This window comes from Lepisosteus oculatus, chromosome 11, assembly GCF_040954835.1.
Source record: "Lepisosteus oculatus isolate fLepOcu1 chromosome 11, fLepOcu1.hap2, whole genome shotgun sequence".
Classification (NCBI taxonomy): Eukaryota; Metazoa; Chordata; class Actinopteri; order Semionotiformes; family Lepisosteidae; genus Lepisosteus; species Lepisosteus oculatus.
In genome coordinates, this window is record NC_090706.1 from 285727 (window position 1) to 307168 (window position 21442).

The 21442-nt window shown below is 58.4% G+C and overlaps 3 protein-coding genes across 4 annotated transcripts; 2 read left to right on the forward strand and 1 right to left on the reverse strand.

Annotated features, from left to right (window-relative positions):
• Positions 1 to 1540: 1540 nt before the first annotated feature.
• LOC107076494 (cyclic GMP-AMP synthase) lies at positions 1541 to 8157 on the forward strand. The gene is made up of 6 exons (XM_069196228.1): positions 1541 to 1859; positions 2854 to 3131; positions 3559 to 3812; positions 3971 to 4484; positions 5796 to 5895; positions 6586 to 8157. Exons 1-6 carry the CDS (start codon positions 1711 to 1713, stop codon positions 7091 to 7093), a joined length of 1803 nt encoding a protein of 600 aa, XP_069052329.1. The 5' UTR covers positions 1541 to 1710; the 3' UTR covers positions 7094 to 8157.
• Positions 8158 to 9151: 994 nt separating this feature from the next.
• rpl11 (ribosomal protein L11) lies at positions 9152 to 11633 on the forward strand. Its single transcript, XM_006631202.3, has 6 exons — positions 9152 to 9223; positions 9902 to 10052; positions 10137 to 10243; positions 10358 to 10489; positions 10582 to 10692; positions 11544 to 11633. Exons 1-6 carry the CDS (start codon positions 9218 to 9220, stop codon positions 11571 to 11573), a joined length of 537 nt encoding a protein of 178 aa, XP_006631265.2. The 5' UTR covers positions 9152 to 9217; the 3' UTR covers positions 11574 to 11633.
• A 1397-nt stretch (positions 11634 to 13030) lies between these two features.
• Positions 13031 to 21428, reverse strand: klhl43 (kelch-like family member 43). Of its 2 annotated transcripts, none has more exons than XM_015348700.2 (4): positions 21272 to 21428; positions 16495 to 17325; positions 15927 to 16396; positions 13031 to 15835 (listed from the first exon to the last, which is right to left on the reverse strand). In XM_015348700.2, exons 2-4 carry the CDS (start codon positions 17236 to 17238, stop codon positions 15055 to 15057), a joined length of 1995 nt encoding a protein of 664 aa, XP_015204186.1. In that variant the 5' UTR covers positions 17239 to 17325; positions 21272 to 21428; the 3' UTR covers positions 13031 to 15054. The 2 variants fall into 2 exon arrangements, with proteins under 2 accessions (XP_015204186.1, XP_015204187.1); XM_015348701.2 differs by lacking the exon at positions 21272 to 21428 and adding an exon at positions 18093 to 19236.
• Between the last annotated feature and the right edge of the window lie 14 nt (positions 21429 to 21442).

Sequence of the window (21442 nt, forward strand, 5' to 3'; positions counted from 1 at the left end):
GGGGATCAACATTACCTGTAAAGCTCTTTCAGTGGAGTGTCTGGAAAGGTGCTCTATACAGTGGGTATAGAAAGTCACCACCCCCTTTCGAAATTTGTACTTCTGTTGTACGACACTGAAAATAACAAATTAAGCTTGATACATTTTTATTTACACACTAATCCACATTAGCCAAGTGAAAATTTCTTAAACATTCTAAAAATTAATGTTATAACAATAAAATACCTTATTTGGATAAATGAACACTACCCTTAAAATTGCATTTGTAAACCTGTTCAGGTATAACCAATCACCTTACAGATCACACAACAAACTAATTGGCTCCCACCTGTGATCAATTGGAAGTCCATTTCAAAGCAAAGAATCCACTATGGGTGGAGAGGTGCTTTCAAAATAACTGAGATAAAGTTGTGGAAAGGCACAAGTCAGGAGATGGGTGTCAAAAGTTTTCAAAGGCTTGAAGTATCCTGTTGAGCACAGTAAAGAGCCTCATTAAGAAGTGGAAGGCGTGTGCACCACGAGCAAGAAGGAGACTGATCAGAGATCAAGAAGCCGATGACAACTTTGAACGGGCTACAGGCCTATATGGCAAAGACTGGTCATTGTGTGCATGTGACAATATCGCAAGCGCTCTGCAAATCTGGCCTGTATAGGAGGGTGGCAGGAAAAAAGCCACACCATTCCTCCAGTAAAGCACGGGGGTGGCAGCATCCTGCTGTGGGGGTGTTTCTCTTCCGCTGGGACTGGGGCACTTGTCCGGACAGAAGGGAAGATGGGTGGTGCAAAATACAGGCGAATTCATGAAGAAAACCTGCAGCCCTCAGCCAGGAAGTTGAAAATGGGAAGATGGTTCACCTTCAACATGACGATGACCCAAAGCAAGCGTACAGTGGCTGAAGGACAGGAAGGTGAATGTCCTTGAGTGGCCTAGGCAGAGCCCCGACCTCAATCCCAGTGAGAATCTTTGGAATGACTTGAAGAGGACAGTCCATCAACAGTCACCACGCAGTTTGACTGAGCTTGAACAACTCTGTAAGGAGGAACAGGCAACTACTCCTCCCACTAGGTGTGCAAAGTTGGTAGAGAAGTATCCAAACAGACTCAATGCTGTAATTCAAGCAAAAGGTGCTTCCTGCAAGTATTAACTCGGGGGGTGTTCTCTTAGCCAACCCAGTTATTCTACTGTTTTTATTTTAATTTTTCACTTGGATGTTGCAAAGTACAATTTGTGAATAAAACTGGAAAAAGTCTGATTTTATTTGTCTTCTTTTTGGGCTTTAGGGCAACAAAAGTTGAACATTTTGAAAGGGGGTGGTGACTTTCTATACCCACTGTAAGTGTAAGCAGTTATTATCACTAATGATGTCTAGCTTTAGACACAGTTACTGCAGAAGCACATTCCGTTTTGAGAGTAAATAAATACCGTGCTTCAAGACGAGGAACAATTTAAGGCAGTCCAGCCTGTGGCATCAGTCCAAAGCAATCGCCAGCTGTCACTGACTGGAGCTGGAGCCAGGAAGTCCGGGACAGTTCTGACTCCTTCACATCTTGACAGCAAACCGAAAGAGGAACAATTTAGACAAGCACACTTACATCCCTAAATCCCACTATTTGACAAGGAAGCAGCAGTTCCCGTGAACTGAAACTGACCGTTCTGCCACTCCCTCTGTACAAAGGTGGCTCCTTCAGAGCAGAGCTTCCTGTCAGCAGATGAGGATTTCACTCCTCCTTCTCTGTGATGTCAAACCAGAGAAACTGCAAGTGAAGAGGCTCGGCCGGAGAGCAGAGAGACTGCAACTCAGCTCAGTTCGTCACCTTTTGCACAGAAACATGGGCTCCAGCAGGGACTGTAGCAGCAGGTACGTGAGCGTTTGTGAGGCAGTGTGTGTATCTGTGGGGCTGTGCGCTTGTGAGGCAGTGTGTGTATCTGTGGGGCTGTGCGCTTGTGAGGCAGTGTGTGTATCTGTGGAGTGTGTGCTTGTGTGTGTGGAGCTGTGGGGCTGTGTGCTTGTGAGGCAGTGTATCTGTGGAGCTGTGTACTTGCATGTTTGTACCTGTGGGGCTGTGTACTTGCGTGTGTGTATCTGCGGGGTGTGTCCTTGTGTGTGTTTGACAGTGTATCTGTTGAACAATGTGTGTGTGTGACAGTGTATCTACTGGGCAGTGTGTGTGACAGTTTGTGTGTGACAGTGTATCTACTGGGCAGTGTGTGTGTGTGACAGGGTATCTACTGGGCAGTGTGTGTGACAGTTTGTGTGTGACAGTGTATCTACTGGGCAGTGTGTGTGTGTGACAGGGTATCTACTGGGCAGTGTGTGTGACAGTTTGTGTGTGACAGTGTATCTACTGGGCAGTGTGTGTGTGTAACAGGGTATCTACTGGGCAGTGTGTGTGTGTGACAGGGTATCTACTGGGAGAGGCTGTGTGGGCTCTGTGGATTCCCTGGCTGGCAGCTGTGTGAGGTGTAAAGTTGGCGCAGACAGCGGTGTTACGCCACACTGCTCTTTACAGTTCTGTGCTCACATGTTCTGGCTCAGCTCCTGGGAAGGGGGGTTCTTGGGGGAAGGCCCTGGCGCTGCCTTGTCCAGACCCGGCTCAGTTCTGTCACTGTTCTGTGCCCCAGTCTGGAAACGCAAACTGTGATGTTGCAGATGGCACCCCAGTCTCTGCACAGCGCTGAGGGGGGCTGTGCGCCCCAGCGTCTTCACAGCGCTGGGGGGGCCCTTACCTTGTGAATCACAGGGGCCCCGCGGCTCAGTTAGGGGGAGACTGAACTCGCCAGCTGCACCCCAGAACAGCACAGGGACAGCTGTGCAGCACCGACAGACCAGCTGCCTGCTCTCTCCTCCGCAGCACCATGAAGCAGAAAAGTCCCCCGAAGAGGCCGGAGGCGTCAGGGAGCCGCCAGCGGAGATCAGGAAAGCACAGCCCAGCAGCCCAGGGGCCCGCCTCCCCCCCAGCCAGCACCCCGCCCAGCCAGAAGCCCAGCCTCGCCTCCGAGGAGGAGAAGGAGACACTCCCTGTAGGAAGCTCCGGCAGGGCAGCCCGGGAGGAGGAGGAGGACGAAGAGGTGGAGACGTGCCCAGCCAATCATCAGCCACCACTCAAGAAACAGAGCAGATCGCAGAAAGGTGAGGCAGAGGGACAGCAGGACAACAGGACAGCAGGGCTCAGGACAGTGGGACAGCAGCAGGACAGCAGGGCTCAGGACAGTGGGACACCAGCAGGACAGCAGGGCTCAGGACAGTGGGACAACAGGACAGCAGGGCTCAGGACAGTGGGACAGCAGCAGGACAGCAGGGCTCAGGACAGTGGGACAACAGGACAGCAGGGCTCAGGACAGTGGGACACCAGCAGGACAGCAGGGCTCAGGACAGTGGGACAGCAGGACAGCAGGGCTCAGGACAGTGGGACACCAGCAGGACAGCAGGGCTCAGGACAGTGGGACAACAGGACAGCAGGGCTCAGGACAGTGGGACAGCAGGACAGCAGGGCTCAGGACAGTGGGACAGCAGGCGTTGCCTCAGCCTGAATCCTCTTCCTCTGCTCCACCTGCAGGCTCAGAGCCGCCCCTCTCCCCCTCAGAGCTGGACGGGGGCAACCTGGACCCCAGGGTGTTCGACCAGCTGTGCAGGAGGATCCGGCTGAAGAACGACAGCCTGTGTCCACGGCGCCAGGACACATGCTGGGCCTCCGAGCTGGTCAACCACCTGGTGGGGCAGCTGATGGACTTCCTGAAGAACAACGAGGAGCAGCCGTACTTCAGAGACGTGACCAAGCTCACCACCGGCAGCTACTACGAGATGGTCAAGGTACCCCAGCGCCCCGCTGCAGCAGGGTACCCCTCTTTCTCTCAGGGTGCCCCTCTTTCTGAGCCCACAGCGCAGCAGAGCCCTGTGCTGCCAGCTCTCAGGGTACAGGCAGAGGGCAGCGTGACCCCTGAGTTGTGACCTCCTGCCTGTTGCCCCAGATCCACAACCCCAACGAGTTTGACGTGATGCTGCTGCTGCCCGCGCCGCGGCTGGAGCTGACGGAGCTGCGCGGCTTCTCGGGGCTCTACTACCAGCTGGCCGTGGTGCGGGCGCCTCGCACCCCCCTCCGCGCCTTCCTGCTGCCGGACGGCCGCAGCATCTCCGCCACGCGCATCCTGCAGGACACCAGGGGCCTGGTGAAGACGTTCCTCAGGACCTACAGGGGTGAGTCCCGCCACGCGTCCCGCGGGCGCTGGCTGATGGACAGGAAGCGGGCGAGCTGCCCCGCTGTGACCCTGACGCTGCACAGCCCCGAGGCCGCTGAGCCGATCAGCCTGGACATCGTGCCCACGCTGGAGGTGCCCGCGGCGCAGGGCTGGCCGGGGGCGGCGCGCGGAGGCCTGTGCGTCCAGGACTGGCTGGGCAAGAAGGCACGGCGCCACTTCATCAGCCAGGCCTTGTACTTCGTGCCCAAGCAGCCGCCAGGCCGCCAGCGGGGCGAGGAGGCCAAGGGTGAGTGTGGACACCCCTGTACCCCCTGCGCCCCAGCTCTCTCAGTGTGGACACCCCTGTACCCCCTGCGCCCCAAGTCTCTCAGTGTGGACACCCCTGTACCCCCTGCGCCCCAAGTCTCTCAGTGTGGACACCCCTGTACCTCCCTGGGCCCCAGCTCTCTCAGTGTGGACACCCCTGTTTCCCCTGCGCCCCAGCTCTCTCAGTGTGGACACCCCTGTATCTCCCTGCACCCCAGCTCTCTCAGTGTGGACACCCCTGTACCCCCCTGCGCCCCAGCTCTCTCAGTGTGGACACCCCTGTACCCCCTGCGCCCCAGCTCTCTCAGTGTGGACACCCCTGTACCCCCTGCGCCCCAAGTCTCTCAGTGTGGACACCCCTGTACCCCCTGTGCCCCAAGTCTCTCAGTGTGGACACCCCTGTACCCCCTGCGCCCCAAGTCTCTCAGTGTGGACACCCCTGTACCTCCCTGGGCCCCAGCTCTCTCAGTGTGGACACCCCTGCACCCCCCTGTGCTCCAGCTCTCTCAGTGTGTACACCCCTGTATCTCCCTGCACCCCAGCTCTCTCAGTGTGGACACCCCTGTACGCCCTACGCCCCAGCTCTCTCAGTGTGGACACCCCTGTACCCCCTGCGCCCCAAGTCTCTCAGTGTGGACACCCCTGCACCCCCCTGCACCCCAGCTCTCTCAGTGTGGACACCCCTGTACCCCCTGCGCCCCAGCTCTCTCAGTGTGGACACCCCTGTACCTCCCTGGGCCCCAGCTCTCTCAGTGTGGACACCCCTGTATCTCCCTGCGCCCCAGCTCTCTCAGTGTGGACACCCCTGTACCCCCTGCGCCCCAGCTCTCTCAGTGTGGACACCCCTGTACCCCCTGCGCCCCAGCTCTCTCAGTGTGGACACCCCTGTACCTCCCTGGGCCCCAGCTCTCTCAGTGTGGACACCCCTGTATCTCCCTGCGCCCCAGCTCTCTCAGTGTGGACACCCCTGTACCCCCTGCGCCCCAGCTCTCTCAGTGTGGACACCCCTGTACCCCCTGCGCCCCAGCTCTCTCAGTGTGGACACCCCTGTACCCCCTGCGCCCCAGCTCTCTCAGTGTGGACACCCCTGTACCCCCCTGCGCCCCAGCTCTCTCAGTGTGGACACCCCTCTACCCCCTGTGCCCCAAGTCACTCAGTGTGGACACCCCTGTATCTCCCTGCACCCCAGCTCTCTCAGTTTGGACACCCCTGTACCCCCCTGCACCCCAGCTCTGTCAGTGTGGACACCCCTGTCTCTTGGTGAATCTGAGTGGAGCCCTTTGTTTTCCAGAGTGCTGGAGAATCTCGTTCTCTCACGTCGAGAAGGAAATTTTCAAGAATCACGGCAGCAGCAAGACCTGCTGTGAGAGCTACGCCAAGAACTGCTGCCGGTGAGACCAGCACTGCACCGTACTGCACCCCCAAACCACACTCACACCCCCAAACCACACATGCACCCCAAACCCCACTCGCACCCCCAAACCCCACATGCACCCCCAAACCCACTCACACCCCCAAACCCCACATGCACCCCAAACCCCACACACACCTCTCAAACTCCACATGCACCCCCAAACCCCACTCGCACCCCCAATCCCCACTCACACTTCTCAGACTCCACTTACACCCCCAAACCCCACTCTAACCTCTCAGACCCCACTCAACCCTCTATCAGTCCAGAGGTCACAGTGTCTCTGCGTGTCTGTAGGGGTCAGTCCACAGGTCACGGTGTCTCTCTGTGTGTCTGTAGGGGTCACTCTGGAGGTCTCGGTCTCTCTGTGCGTCTGTAGGGGTCAGTCCAGAGGTCACGGTTTCTCTTTGTGTCTGTAGGGGTCAGTCCAGAGGTCACGGTGTCTCTCTGTGTGTCTGTAGGGGTCAGTCCAGAGGTCACGGTGTCTCTCTGTGTGTCTGTAGGGGTCAGTCCGGAGGTCACGGTGTCTCTCTGTGTCTGTAGGGGTCAGTCCAGAGGTCACGGTGTCACTCTGTGTGTCTGTAGGGGTCAGTCCGGAGGTCACGGTGTCTCTCTGTGTGTCTGTAGGGGTCAGTCCAGAGGTCACGGTGTCTCTCTCTGTGTCTCTCAGTAAGAAGGCTCTGCGCCTGTTGAAGTGTCTCATCGAGGGTCTGAAGCAGCGCCACCCTCGGGAGCTCGCTCAGCTCTGCTCCTACCACGGGAAGACAGTCTTCCTGCACACGCTGAGTCGCCATGGTGATGACGCCATCTGGGCACCGCGGCGGCTCCCCTCCTGCTTCCTGCTGCTGCTGGACAGCTTCATCGCCCACGTCCAGTGCGCCGAACTGCCCCACTTCTTCATCAGCGCCAGCAACATGTTCGCCCCGGCCGCCTTCCCCCGCCGCTCCCTGCTCTTCCTGCAGGGGGCGCTGGAGGAGCAGAGGCAGAGCGGGGTGCCACTGTTCCAGGTGTCCAGCCCGTCACGGCTCCTGCCCGCGGACCCCCCCGGGCCCAGCTCTGCTCCATCGTGCCCCCCGGTGTGCAGCTCCGGCCTGCACTTCCCCTCCCTCCCCTGGGGCTTGGGGGCCCTGGCTCTCCTGACCACCCTGCTGGTTGCAGCAGCTCTAGTGCTTCACTAGGGGGCAGTAGAGAGGGACTTGGTGTCGACTGTGCAGGGCAGGGACCACAACTTTCAGCTGGGGCCTGTGGGTTTCCTTTTGTGTAGTGAATACAGCCGTTAAGCCAACTAAGCACTGAAGTATTAAAAATTCTCAAACACACCAACGAACTCAAAACAGTGAACATTTTCAGCGGCAACAATGAAACACACCAGAGGACACGAGTGGAAACTTCAGGGAATTACATTTTAAACTGAGAGCTGGAGGGACCTCCTTACACAAGGAATTGTAGGAGTGTTGGGCAAGCTGTACAGTCATATTTCTGAAGCTGGTGTCCTTGCCTCTGTGAAGATGAGATTCTCAGTGCAATTAGCCAATCACTGCCACACAGGCCAGATGGGACAAAAGTCTTCCATTCGTCATCTTTCTTGTGTTCTTATGAGAGGTCAGGGTGAACAAGACACCAGAAGACACGGACGACCTGCAGGGACTGCAGAGCAGCAGGATCCACATCTGTGTGTCCTTCCTTCAGGTCAATTCCATTCAAGGTGCTTTATTGGCATGACCAATGAGTAAAATCAGTGTTGCCAAAGCAACACAGATACAATTAACATAAAAAATGACAGACATTTACAATATAGACACATCATAGGATATTTATATTTATATGAAGCATTACTGGGAGGCAGGCTGACTGTTCCTCAGGCTGTGACAGGAGGTCACATACTGGGCTGCCAGTTCAACTGAGGTTCCTCCTCCCTCTCCCAGTAGGATTGGGAGCTGTTGTGATCAACAAGGAATATTTCTTCTCTGTCCTCCTGTGTCTCAGTGCTTCTGTCCCTCTGTCTCTCTGCACCTTCTGCAGGACACTGAGAGAGAAGAACTGACCTGCCTGCTGATTGGACATAATGGGAAAATCAGACTGTGAACTGCTAACAAACACATTCATTAACACAATGTAGCAAAATTATGTATCTGATGTACTCAATTAACTGCATATGTATATTATATTTTTAGACAGTGATTTTAAAAATAGGAAAAAATAATTGAAATGTTTGAATAAAGAAAATCTTTGTTCCTGGGAACCAATGTGCATATTTGAATCTATCAATTAAAATGAATTTAAATTGATCAGCCAGCAGCTGACAGCTGGAACCCCACTGGAGCTCAGCGGGTGTGAGCCTGGTCAGTCTGGAGCCTGGATGGGAGACCTCCTGGGAAAAACTAAGACTGCTGCTGGAAGAGGTGTTAGTAGGACCAGCAGGGGGCACTCACCCTGCGGTCTGTGTAGGTCCTAATGCCCCAGTATTGTGATGGGGACACTAGACTGTAAAAATAGGCACCGTCCTTCGGATGAGAAGTAAAACTGAGTTTGTGACTTTCTGTGGTCATTAATAACCCCAGGGTGTTTCTCGATAAGTGCAGGGGTGTTACCCCAGTGTCCTGGCCATTTTTCCCATGAAGGCTCCACAGCCGAAACATTTCTTTTCTTCCCTTTTCAGCAGGAATAAACCTTCACTTCCTTTAAAGCCCACAGGTGCTGACACAGCTCCCCACCTGAACTATCATAAGTCAATGTAAGGGAACAAGTAAAGGTTTATTTCCTGCTGAAAAGAGAAGAAAGAAAACACAACGTTTCTGCCGTGGAGCCTTCTTCAGGTCTCAGGTCACACAGCTCACACCTGAACTATATACAGTCAATGTATGTATCTGTTTAATTTCACACAAGGGTGAACATTTATATGTTTTTACCTTTTCAGGAAATTATAAATGTCTTACAAATCACCACGACCCCATGTTAGATATCAGTCTTCTTCATGTATCCACAGTGTAAATTAGGAAAATTATTTATTCAACAAAACACACAGAAGTCTGCTATTACAGAAATTTTCAGAAAACAGCCTCATTATTCCATTATACGTTCTACAAAAGAAGACATCGTAAATACTGAGACACGAGTTTAGAAATAACGCCACTGCTATATAACTTTTCTTGCGCCAATTTGATATGAGCATTAGTCTCTAGTCTCTATTAAGACCGGAACCTGGGTTACATCACCAACACATTCCACGGAGCCAATCCAGCCGGGCACTCGATTATAAAAGGCAGCGCCGGAAGTCTGTCGCTCTCTTCTAGTGCTCCAACATGGCGGTGAGTAGTGTTTGTCAGCTGAAGATGGCGGTGTCTCTACTTTTGTCAAAATGTCAATCCGTTTCCATCGGTCGTTAAATTAAGCGTCAGCAGGCTGGTAGAGCCCGGGGCTTTCTTGCAGGCGACTGAACTGCGGGGGCCACTATGTTTGGTTTTTGTAGCTTGAAGCGAAACACATATAAACACACCTGGAGTGGCACAGACCCCTGTCCCCGTCTCCGGCCTGGGTCTCCCGCACCGCCGGCCAGTGCTTGTGGTTTCGACCGGCCCGGCTGAGGTCCTGGTGCCGGGAGAGCCGGAGGATTCCGGCTTCACCGGTGTTCTAATGAGACGGCTGTGCCTTTCCAGCCGGGCTCCGGGCGGCGGTCTGTGGGGCACGTCCCGGCGGAGTCCGGGTCCGGTGTGGAGCGGGCCGGGCCCGAGCTCTGGGTGTGGGTCGGTTCTGAGAAGAGCTGCTCGGAGAAGCCGGACTGCATCCCGGGGCCCGTGGGCTCACGGGCTCGGTCCGGCGGAGTGCCTGTATTGGCGCTCCCCCGAGAACACGGGTCATCCCGGTGTCAGGCTGCCCCACGCGTTGCGTGTTTCGAGTGGGTTCTGCTCCCCGAGGTGGTGGTGTCTGCGGCTCGGGGGGGTCGGCTCCTCTGTGTGGAAGTGACCCGTGGCCCGCTGTCCCCGCAGGACCAGGCTGAGAAGAAGGAGAACCCCATGAGGGAGCTGCGCATCCGCAAGCTGTGCCTCAACATCTGCGTGGGCGAGAGCGGCGATCGGCTGACCCGCGCGGCCAAGGTGCTGGAGCAGCTGACCGGACAGACGCCCGTCTTCTCCAAGGGTGAGTCAGTCGGCCGGCCCGGGGGGCGGCGGTGCGGGGGCCGCCCGGACGCGCTCTGACCCCCTCTCTCTCTCGCCCGTCCAGCCCGCTACACCGTGCGGTCCTTCGGCATCCGCAGGAACGAGAAGATCGCCGTCCACTGCACCGTGCGCGGCGCCAAGGCCGAGGAGATCCTGGAGAAGGGGCTCAAGGTGAGGAGTCCCGTTCGGCCTGCCGGCTGCAGGGCGGGGGGGTGAGGGTGTGACTCGTGTGCTCTCGAACCCGGGCCCGCGGAGGCTCACTGCCTGTCTGCCCGTCTCTTCCAGGTGCGGGAGTACGAGCTGCGGAAGAACAACTTCTCCGACACGGGGAACTTCGGCTTCGGGATCCAGGAGCACATCGACCTCGGGATCAAGTACGACCCCAGCATCGGCATCTACGGGCTGGACTTCTACGTGGTGAGGATCCACTGTCCGCCTGTCCGCACTGCAGCGCGGGCCTCGCCTCGCCGTGGGCCTCCCCCCAGTCACGCTCTCCCTCTGTCGCGCAGGTCCTGGGCCGGCCCGGCTTCAGCATCGCAGACAAGAAGCAGAAGAGGGGCCGGATCGGCGCCAAGCACCGGATCAGCAAGGAGGAGGCCATGCGTTGGTTCCAGCAGAAGGTAGGAGCCGGCGACCCGCTGGGCTCGGTCCTGCTGGGGACGGTGTGTGGGTCCGGTACAGCTCATGGAGGTTCTGGGAGGTGGGGAAGGTTTTCCGGCCCCGGAAGGCTGGGGAGATGAGAGTTGTCACTGTGGGACCTCCAGCACGACTCCGCTGGTACATCCTGCTCAGGCACAGGCTGAGCTCCGGGATCTCGGGTTCGAGTCTGGAGTCATGTGACCGGGAGTCCGGCTGTGAGGGTAGGGCCGGATTCGTGGGTCAGTGGCTGACCGCTGCCCTGTCCACAAGCAGCTGTGGGTCTGCCAGGCTTGGCCTGGGCGTCAGTGTAGCGAGTCTGAGGCCTGGGAGCGGCTTGGCGCTGTGGGTCCCAGTAAGCAGGGAGGTGGTCCTGGCCTAGTGGAGAGCTCCTGCCTCTCGGCTCGAGGGTCGGTGACGAGCCCAGCGTGTGGATCCAGGGCTCGGGGCCGGGGAGACTCAGCCACTGAGCTGGTTTAGAGAATACACCCAGGTTATCGACTGGCAGTACTGGATTTTAAGAGTTTAGATTTTGTAGTGAAATGTACAAAGGTGATTTAAAATGACTACTTGTACATTAATGCAGCCAAGACAAAAGACCTGGCACGAAATGGAGGAGACGCTAACAGTTGTGTGACTGTGCTGATTCAGACATGCCTGAGTAAGAGGATTCCTGAGGTTTTGGCGCTGGGGTTCACAGGTCTGACTCTAGTGGCTGAGCTCTCGCAAAGGAGTCTGATCTGCTTCAGGTGCGCCAGGCCTCCTGTTGTCTGCTACTGCCACTCTTGATGCACAATCCTCTAACTGCTGCTCCCTTTGTGTTTTTGTTTTGCAGTACGATGGCATCATCCTCCCTGGCAAATAAAGGACTGCTTTCTTGATTTCATTTGTAAAGATTTGCAAAATAAAGTTGTAAAAAGCTGAAGTTTGACTGTCTTGCCTGCAACCATGAGTGTTGAATTGAAATGGTGCTGTGGGCCAGGCTAGGTGTTGGGGAGGGGGTAGGGTAGAGTTTGTTCCAGCCAAACGCAGTGGTGCTTAATTAGTCAGGTTGTGAGGATTGAGCAGAAATGGATCCCCTGTGTCTCGTCTTGCAGTGTTGTTGCACAGGGCTGTCCATCCCAGCTGGACACAACAGTACTGCTCGGCCCCCGAGTCCTGCTGCAGCAGGAGACCCGCCGCTGCAGTTCCAGGACCCAGAGCTCGGGCCAGCTTCCTCGCGCCTGCGCTGGGTACCAACCTGCAGCAGGTTGTCCAGGCTCGGTGTGAGGGACCCTTGAACCCAAGAGAGCCCCCCCACATTATGAAATCGCCTGCTGGAGTTCACCCCAGGCCATGAGGGGTATTCCTGCCCTCAACCAGCAAGGGGCACTGTTGGGCAGGAAGTGTGCCTGTGTGGCAGGGGTGTGCACTGCGGTTCTCGCTGCCTGACCAGGCTGCAGCATCTTGCAAGACTGACCGGCTGGGGCAAAGCTCCGCAGTGGAGTAGACCGGTCACTGGTGGACAGTGTGAGGAGTACTAGTGCTGGCTGTCCTACCTTGGTACCGGACAGACCATGGGTGGGCTCGTCCACTGAATCGGATCACGTGCCGTGGAGCTGGCTTGACAAGTTGAAAGACTGCTTTCGATTCCAGATGTGAATGTCCGTCGAGGCCTGGAGGCCTGTGGCCCAGGATGGCTGGGGCTGGACACCCCTGTCAGGGCCCTAGAATCGTGGGGCTCCCCACCCGTCTCTGGGCACAGGGCCACAGACTAGTTGGTCTCTGGTCTTCAGCAGCGGTAGGGGAAGGCAGGGCTGTTTCCTTGCCGAGGAAGCTGGGAACACCTCTGCATGTGTGAGCTGCCCGGGTCTGAGTCTCGGGGAGACCCGCCCAGCTGAGGGGGGCGGCTGTAGGGCAGAGCCGAAAGGCCACAAGGTGTGAAGAAGCCCTGTGCAGTAACGGCACCGTGCGGGAACTGAACCGTATGAATGGAGTGACCTCTGACCTCTGCTCTACTGGACAAAACGGGCCTGCTGTGCCCTGGGCGGAGGGCTGGTCTCTGGGCTTGTAAAATATATCGGACTGCAGGTTTTCACACGGTACTCAAGTTAGACCTGCAAACGATTCACATGATTTGACCAAGTAGTTTAATTAAGACTGGAAAGTTTTCCCACAAGGGCTGGAGATACTTCTGACCGGAAGGACCGGCCGCAGGGCCGAGGCTGGTTATCTGGGCTAATCCCCGAGATTCCCAGACTCCAGGGACACAGAGCCATGCCGAAGGGACAGTGTCCACAGGGTGTCTGCCCTGCGACCAACAGACTCACACAGGGAGGCAGGTTAACAGCTTGTCTTTATTCAGTGAAGTCAGTCAATTCAAGATGCTTTATTGGCATGACCAATGGACAAACCACTGAGTCCCTCTCGCTCCCCTGTAGCACTGCGGGCACCAGGGCTGCTGGACTCTGCCCCTGCTCCCCCATGCTCTCGGCGTGATGAACTTGTGGGGGCTCAGCTGCCCTGTTTCCACGGGGACAGTCCGATACGTCTGCTGCACCTTTGCTCCGAGCCTGGGGGGGCACCGACAGCCACAGTCCCGTTACAGAGAGCGTTCAGCAATGAGGCAGCGATGGGAGAGGGTCTCAGGGAGACCTGCAGGGTCCAGCAGCCCTGTGCTGCCCAGCCTGCCCTCTGCCAGTGGGGTCAGGCTCCCCTGCTCTGATCACGACACCACACTTCACCTCTCTCCTCGTCCCCCAGCCTGCCCTCTCCCGGTGGGATCGGGAGTGTTGATCCTGCTCTGGGACTGGGATCAGCTCTCTCCTCGTCCCCCAGCCTGCCCTCTCCCGGTGGGAGCGGGAGTGTTGATCCTGCTCTGGGACTGGGATGAGATCTCACCTCGACCCCCCCAGCCTGCCCTCTCCCGGTGGGATCGGGAGTGTTGATCCTGCTCTGGGACTGGGATCAGCTCTCCCCTCGTCTCCCAGCCTGCCCTCTCCTGGTGGGATCGGGAGTGCTGATCCTGCCCTGGGACTGGGATCAGTTCTCTCCTCGTCCCCCAGCCTGCCCTCTCCTGGTGGGATCGGGAGTGTTGATCCTGCTCTGGGACTGGGATCAGCTCTCTCCTCGTCCCCCAGCCTGCCCTCTCCCGGTGGGATCGGGAGTGTTGATCCTGCCCTGGGACTGGGATCAGTTCTCTCCTCGTCCCCCAGCCTGCCCTCTCCTGGTGGGATCGGGAGTGTTGATCCTGCCCTGGGACTGGGATCAGCTCTCTCCTCGTCCCCCAGCCTGCCCTCTCCCGGTGGGATCGGGAGTGCTGATCCTGCCCTGGGACTGGGATCAGCTCTCTCCTCGTCCCCCAGCCTGCCCTCTCCCGGTGGGATCGGGAGTGCTGATCCTGCCCTGGGACTGGGATCAGCTCTCTCCTCGTCCCCCAGCCTGCCCTCTCCCGGTGGGATCGGGAGTGCTGATCCTGCCCTGGGACTGGGATCAGCTCTCTCCTCGTCCCCCAGCCTGCCCTCTCCCGGTGGGATCGGGAGTGCTGATCCTGCCCTGGGACTGGGATCAGCTCTCTCCTCCTCCCCCAGCCTCTGCAGCAGCAGGAGCTGCTCAGTTGTGCTGTTTGCAAATCGGACATCAGTTCAGTTTTCCATTGAGGCTGCAGGTGATGGACCTGACGGGGAGGGACAGTGACCAACGCAGCTGGACTTCTCTCACTCCCTCCACTGGGACCCCTCTTCCTCGCTTGCGGACACACAGCCTCGCTTGTGTGTTCTCTCCCCTCGTTCTGCCATTGAGTCACTTTCCTAAAATTCATTTTTCTAGTGCCCTGCTCTCTCTGTTATTTTTATTTTCTTTTACCAAACTGAAGACTATCTTCCTTCCATTAGGCTAAAAATCACAGTAGAAATAAGCAGTGTTGTAATAATACTCAAAGAAATCTATTTCCTGTGTAAGTATTCAGCTCCTCAGAATGGGTGCGCTGGAGGTGCAGCTGATATAGTCCTCCCTCACCCCTGACCTGGTCACTGTGGTTCCTGTTGAAGTTTTTGTACTTTATTTTGATCTATTTTATTATTTAGGATTGCTTCATGCTTCAGAATGCACGACTATCGCAATTTTGCCCTTTTGCTTTTCTGTGTTAGCAGACTCACATGCAAACACGGTGAAACGTTCCCAGGAACTGAATGGCTGACAGTTACACAAGTCCTCACACAATAATGCACGAACACACATTCCCTCTGTCCTCGCCCACTCTCTCCTCCCTCACTCCTCTCTCTCCTCCCTCACTCCTCTCTCTCTCTCGTCCCTCACTCATCCCTCTCTCTCTCGTCCCTCACTCATCCCTCTCTCTCCTCTCTTTCTCAGACGCTGTTGACACCTGATGTCACACTGCTGGAGCGAGACTCCGCCCGGCTGCGCGTGGTGCCCGCGGAGTCGCCGTGGCGTTGCCGTGGCAGCTGTGGGCGGGGCAGGGTGAGTGCGCAGCAGGACACGCCCACAGTGGGCTCCGGCAGCTCCTCTTCCTGCTCCCAGGTGTCTGCTTCCGGGTCGTAGCGCTGGACGGTGGCCTGGTAGCGCTTCTCGGCCTCGTTCCAGCCGCCCACCAGGAACAGCTGCCCCTCCAGGACGGCCAGCCCAGCCGTGCTGACGCCCAGAGGCAGGGGGGCGCTGTAGCTCCACTGCGCGCTGCCGGGCTCGTACACCTCCACTGCCAGCACGTCCACCCTCTCCCCCTTCGGGCCCAGCTGGCTGCCGCCCACCACGTAGGCGCGCTCCCCCAGCGCGGCGGCGCAGTGCCAGCCCCTGGGCGTGCCCAGGCCGGGGCGCTCGCCCCAGCGGTCCGTGGCCGGGCTGTAGCTGACGACGGAGCGGGAGTAGGCGGCACTGATGTAGCCGCCGGTGACCAGGATCTCCCCAGAGGGCAGCACCGCGCTGGCGTGGCAGCAGCGGGGCAGCTCCATCCCGGCCTTGGGGTGCCAGGTGTTGGTGGAGGGCACGTAGCACTCCACCGTGGACAGGATGCCCTGGGCGCTGCGCCCACCAATGGCAAACAGCTGCCCCCCGGTGGCCACCAGGCTGAAGTGCGTGCGGCGCTGGCGCATCCCGGCCAGGTGCAGCCAGGTGTTGAAGCGTGGGTCGTACCTGCGGCACAGGAAGTGCTGAGGGTTAGGCAACGCTCCGCACGGCGGCGCCACGGCGCTGCGCCTCACTCTGTCTCGGAGGCGCCCCCTACCTGCAGAGCGTGCTGACGGCGTGCTTGGCCTGGTTGCGCGCGTCGTTCTGGTCCTCCCCCCCGGCCACGTACAGGAAGCCGTCCATCACGGCCACGCTCTGGTTGAAGCTCTTGGCCGGCAGCTGGGTCAGGCTGCTCCAGGCCGAGCCCCCGGCCTCGCGGCTCAGCAGCTCGCGGCTCAGGGCGCGCTCGGTCAGCGAGGGCCGGCCGCCCACCACCACCAGCGCCCGGCGGCCGCCGCGCACGCGTGTGCGCCGCGACTGCATGGCGTTCTGCTGGTGCGGCAGCAGGTGGTAGTTCATGGCGTCCACCAGCAGGCGGTGGCAGTCCGGGTCCAGCATCATGCGCGGAACGGGCTGGACCTCGCTGACCAGCTGCGGCGCCGGGATGGTCTCAAAGCGCACCAGGGACAGCAGCCCGGCCGCGTGCCGCAGGCGCTTCGGGTCAAACTCCAGCCACCGGAGAGCCACCTGGGGACATGGAGGGGGAGAGGGCCACAGTGAGACACAGCCGCCCCGCATTGGGCTCCTGCCGGCCCCTCGCTGGCCCTCGCGGCCCGGCGCCTCACCTGGAAGGCCGTGACCTCGGAGGGCAGCTCCAGGGCATCGTCCTGCAGGAAGGCGGTGATCTGCTCCAGCGTGAGCTGGGTGAAGGGGGCCGTGCCGGCGAACTCGGCGAAGTTCTCCAACAGGAAGCGGCGTGCCGCCTCGCGCACCGCAGCCAGCCGGTAGGCGCCGGCGATGTTCCAGACGTAGACGCAGGTCTGGACGCTCAGCTCGCGCAGCAGGAAGTCGGCACACAGCTGCAGCAGCTGCGGCATCTGCAGGCGGGTGGCGGCGGCCACGGTGCAGCCGATGGTGTAGAGAGACAGGTGCACACGGCCCAGGTAGGCGTAGGTGATGACGGTGGCCAGGCCGAGGGGCGAGAGCGAAGGCAGCTCCACGCGCCGCACGGCCGGGTCCTTCTGCAGCAGCTCCCGGAAGTACTGGCTGCAGGAGGCCATGACCAGCTTGTGCACGTCGAAGGCCTTGGTCTTGGTGGCCAGCTCCAGGTCGGTGAGGAAGCGCTCCTGGCGCATGCGGCTCAGCTCCTCCAGCAGGGCGGCGCCGTGCTCCGGCTGGCTCACCTCGCTGCCCGCGGACACGAGGCTGGGCAAGGAGCCCGGCTCAGGCAGGAGCCCGTTCAGCTGGTTCAGCTTCTCGATGTCCAGAGCCGCCTCCTCGATCTTCTCATCGCCGCCCAGCACGACCGGCAGGCTGCCCTGCTCTGGGGCCAGCTTCTTCTGACGGGCCGCCTTCTTCTTAGGAGCCATGACGGCGAGCGAGGGGCCGGGGGGCACAGTGACAGCCGGACGGTGAGAGCAGGGAGCGCGGTGGTGTCTTGGCGCAGGGAGCGGCGCCTGTGGAGAGAGATTAACATGATGCAGACACCGGCCAAGATTGTAGTTTTCCATGGCAAGAGAAATTCTAGAGATGTTGATACAGGATCATCAACTGCTGGTACACAGGACGGCACTCATTTTGTAGCGTTAGGAGACACGACACAGCAGGCACAGCGCAGTGGATGCTGGGCATCTACGCACAGGCTGGATTTCTGATGAAAAAACAAGCAAACACCCCAGACACTGCTGAGGCAGGAGTCACACTCAACTTCCTGTGTGGAGGGAACTGGCGGTGGACAGGGGAGCAGGGACAGGCAGCAGGAACAGGGGAGCAGGGACAGGCAGTAGGGACAGCCAGCGGGGGGTTAACTCTGTGCCAGGCAGCAGCTGCAGGGCAGGAGATTCACAGAGCCGCCCGAAATAGACCTGAGCTCAGAGCAACACATTCCACTGGCCTGTGGGCCACAGACACACACACTTTGATACCCTGAGCAACAACAGAGCACGCACAGACTTGCAACACCCTGAGCGACAACAGAGCACACACACACACACACACACAGCAACACCCTGAGCGACAACAGAGCACATACACACACACTGCAACACACTTAGCGACAAGAGAGCACACACACTGTTACACCCTGAGCGACAAAAGAGCACACACACACACACACACACACTGCAGCACCCTGAGCGACAACAGAGCTCACACACACTGCAACACACCAGGGACAGGGATATACACACACTGAGTCAGATTTTGTTTCCTGGGATCGACAGACCTGGAGCCGTTGTTGTCCTCACAGCGGGGGGTCCCCACGAGCTGGTGCCTTTGTACGGACTAGTGCACAGCAGAGATAGCGGCGCGCACGCTGACACAAGGCCTATTAATACACAGGGGCACTGCCAGGCCCCGCACCTGTCTCTGGGGCTCCAGGACCAGCCAGAGCGCAGGTCTCTGAGGAACAGCGGTCTGATCTTGTTTGCTGTGAAAGGTTTATGCACTGCGGTATTATCTGTCCGCTCTCAACACTGGCTCAGCCCACTAGAGGGGCACAGTGAGCCAGATGCACAGGACACACCCTGGGCAGGACAGGACATCAGTCCACCATAGGACACACCCTGGGCAGGACTGGACACCAGTCCACTGCAGGAGGACAGTTTAGAGATGCCAGTTAAACTGGACAGCATGTCCTTGGGCAGAGGGAGGAAACAGGAGCACCTTCAGAAAACCAGTGTGGACCAGGGAGAAACACAAAATCCACACAGAAGTGGCCTAGAGCAGAATGGATATTCTTCTTTTTCTTATGAAGAAGAAGAATGGAGTTCATAACAAACATTCGGGAGGCATAACAACAGTTCAATCGGTACTGTCAATAATTTATAATTACTCAGGTCACTTAAGAAGTTAGGATGTTAGCCCTCAGACAAGTGTGTTCATTGACTAAGACTCCACAGTCCTTCCATCCTGATGAATTCCTGGGAGCTGCTGCTCGTGGTGAATTACTGTTGCTGTTAGGACCCTGAGCTGTCTGTCCTCACAGCAGGGCTCTGCACTTAACTTGCGTCATCGTACCCTTTCTCCCAGAGCTGCAGGAGGACACCTCCGCGCTGTGCCAGGGGTCCTGCCAGCTGCCCTCCTCTCAGACCTGCAGCATGCGTCAGAGCTGGGGCCCCAGACCCTTGTCTCTGGTGTCCCCTCTTGCCCCGTCAGCGCGGCTCCGGTTTCACCAACAGCAGCTGTGCCCAGAGCCGAGGGCTGAGGAACAACATCAGAGGCGCGCAGGCGAGGGGAGGGGCCTGTCTATTTCCAGCTTCACAGCCGGTCACCCTCCGTGGACCGGACTCCGGTCACGTCTCCTGTAATCACCAGCCCAGCACTCGCACCCAGAGCACAGCGCTCACTCCCACACACACACTCCCACCCAGAGCACAGCGCTCACTCCCACACACACACTCGCACCCAGAGCACAGCGCTCACTCCCACACACACACTCACACTCACACCCAGAGCACAGCGCTCACTCCCACACACACACTCCCACCCAGAGCACAGCGCTCACTCCCACACACACACTCCCACCCAGAGCACAGCGCTCACTCCCACACACACACTCACACTCACACCCAGAGCACAGCGCTCACTCCCACACACACACTCACACTCACACCCAGAGCACAGCGCTCACTCCCACACACACACACCCAGAGCACAGCGCTCACTCCCACACACACACTCACACCCAGAGCACAGCGCTCACTCCCACACACACACTCACACCCAGAGCACAGCGCTCACTCCCACACACACACACACTTCCACCCAGAGCACAGCGCTCACTCCCACACACACACTCACACCCAGAGCACAGCGCTCACTCCCACACACACACACACTCACACCCAGAGCACAGCGCTCACTCCCACACACACACACCCAGAGCACAGCGCTCACTCCCACACACACACTCGCACCCAGAGCACAGCGCTCACTCCCACACACACACTCACACCCAGAGCACAGCGCTCACTCCCACACACACACTCCCACCCAGAGCACAGCGCTCACTCCCACACACACACTCCCACCCAGAGCACAGCGCTCACTCCCACACACACACTCACACCCAGAGCACAGCGCTCACTCCCACACACACACTCACACTCACACCCAGAGCACAGCGCTCACTCCCACACACACACACCCAGAGCACAGCGCTCACTCCCACACACACACTCCCACCCAGAGCACAGCGCTCACTCCCACACACACACTCACACTCACACCCAGAGCACAGCGCTCACTCCCACACACACACTCCCACCCAGAGCACAGCGCTCACTCCCACACACACACTCCCACCCAGAGCACAGCGCTCACTCCCACACACACACTCACACCCAGAGCACAGCGCTCACTCCCACACACACACACACTCACACCCAGAGCACAGCGCTCACTCCCACACACACACTCCCACCCAGAGCACAGCGCTCACTCCCACACACACACTCCCACCCAGAGCACAGCGCTCACTCCCACACACACACTCACACCCAGAGCACAGCGCTCACTCCCACACACACACACCCAGAGCACAGCGCTCACTCCCACACACACTCACACCCAGAGCACAGCGCTCACTCCCACACACACACTCGCACCCAGAGCACAGCGCTCACTCCCACACACACACTCCCACCCAGAGCACAGCGCTCACTCCCACACACACACTCACACCCAGAGCACAGCGCTCACTCCCACACACACACTCACACTCACACCCAGAGCACAGCGCTCACTCCCACACACACACACCCAGAGCACAGCGCTCACTCCCACACACACACTCCCACCCAGAGCACAGCGCTCACTCCCACACACACACTCACACTCACACCCAGAGCACAGCGCTCACTCCCACACACACACTCACACCCAGAGCACAGCGCTCACTCCCACACACACACACCCAGAGCACAGCGCTCACTCCCACACACACACTCCCACCCAGAGCACAGCGCTCACTCCCACACACACCCTCACACCCAGAGCACAGCACTCACTCCCACACACACACACACTCACACCCAGAGCACAGCGCTCACTCCCACACACACTCCCACCCAGAGCACAGCGCTCACTCCCACACACACACACACTCACACCCAGAGCACAGCGCTCACTCCCACACACACACTCACACCCAGAGCACAGCGCTCAATGTGAGATACACACACCGGAGCCTGTATTTGGATTTGATGATGACAGTGATGTGTTTGAGCTGGACAGGGTGTCTGCTCCAGCTGCCTGTTCCTCTCTCTCCCTCTGTCCTGTGCCTCAGGTCCAGGTGAGTCCCCTGTGACTCTGTCCGGCTGTGTCAGTGCAGACAGAGCTCTCATTCCACGACCAGCCAGCCCCCGACCGAGTCAACAGGCCAGAACAAGCTGCACAGCTCACCTCTCTCTCGGCTGCTTTCTGTCTTCTCTTCTTCTCCCTTTCTGGCTGGGTGTGCTGCTCTCTGTTCCCTCTGTCATGCGTCTCTCTCTCCCTCTGTCCCTGTCCCTGTGTCTGTCTGTCCTTGGCAGCGTGAGACCGAAGCTGTTTTGAGGGGAATGGAATGTCCCCCCC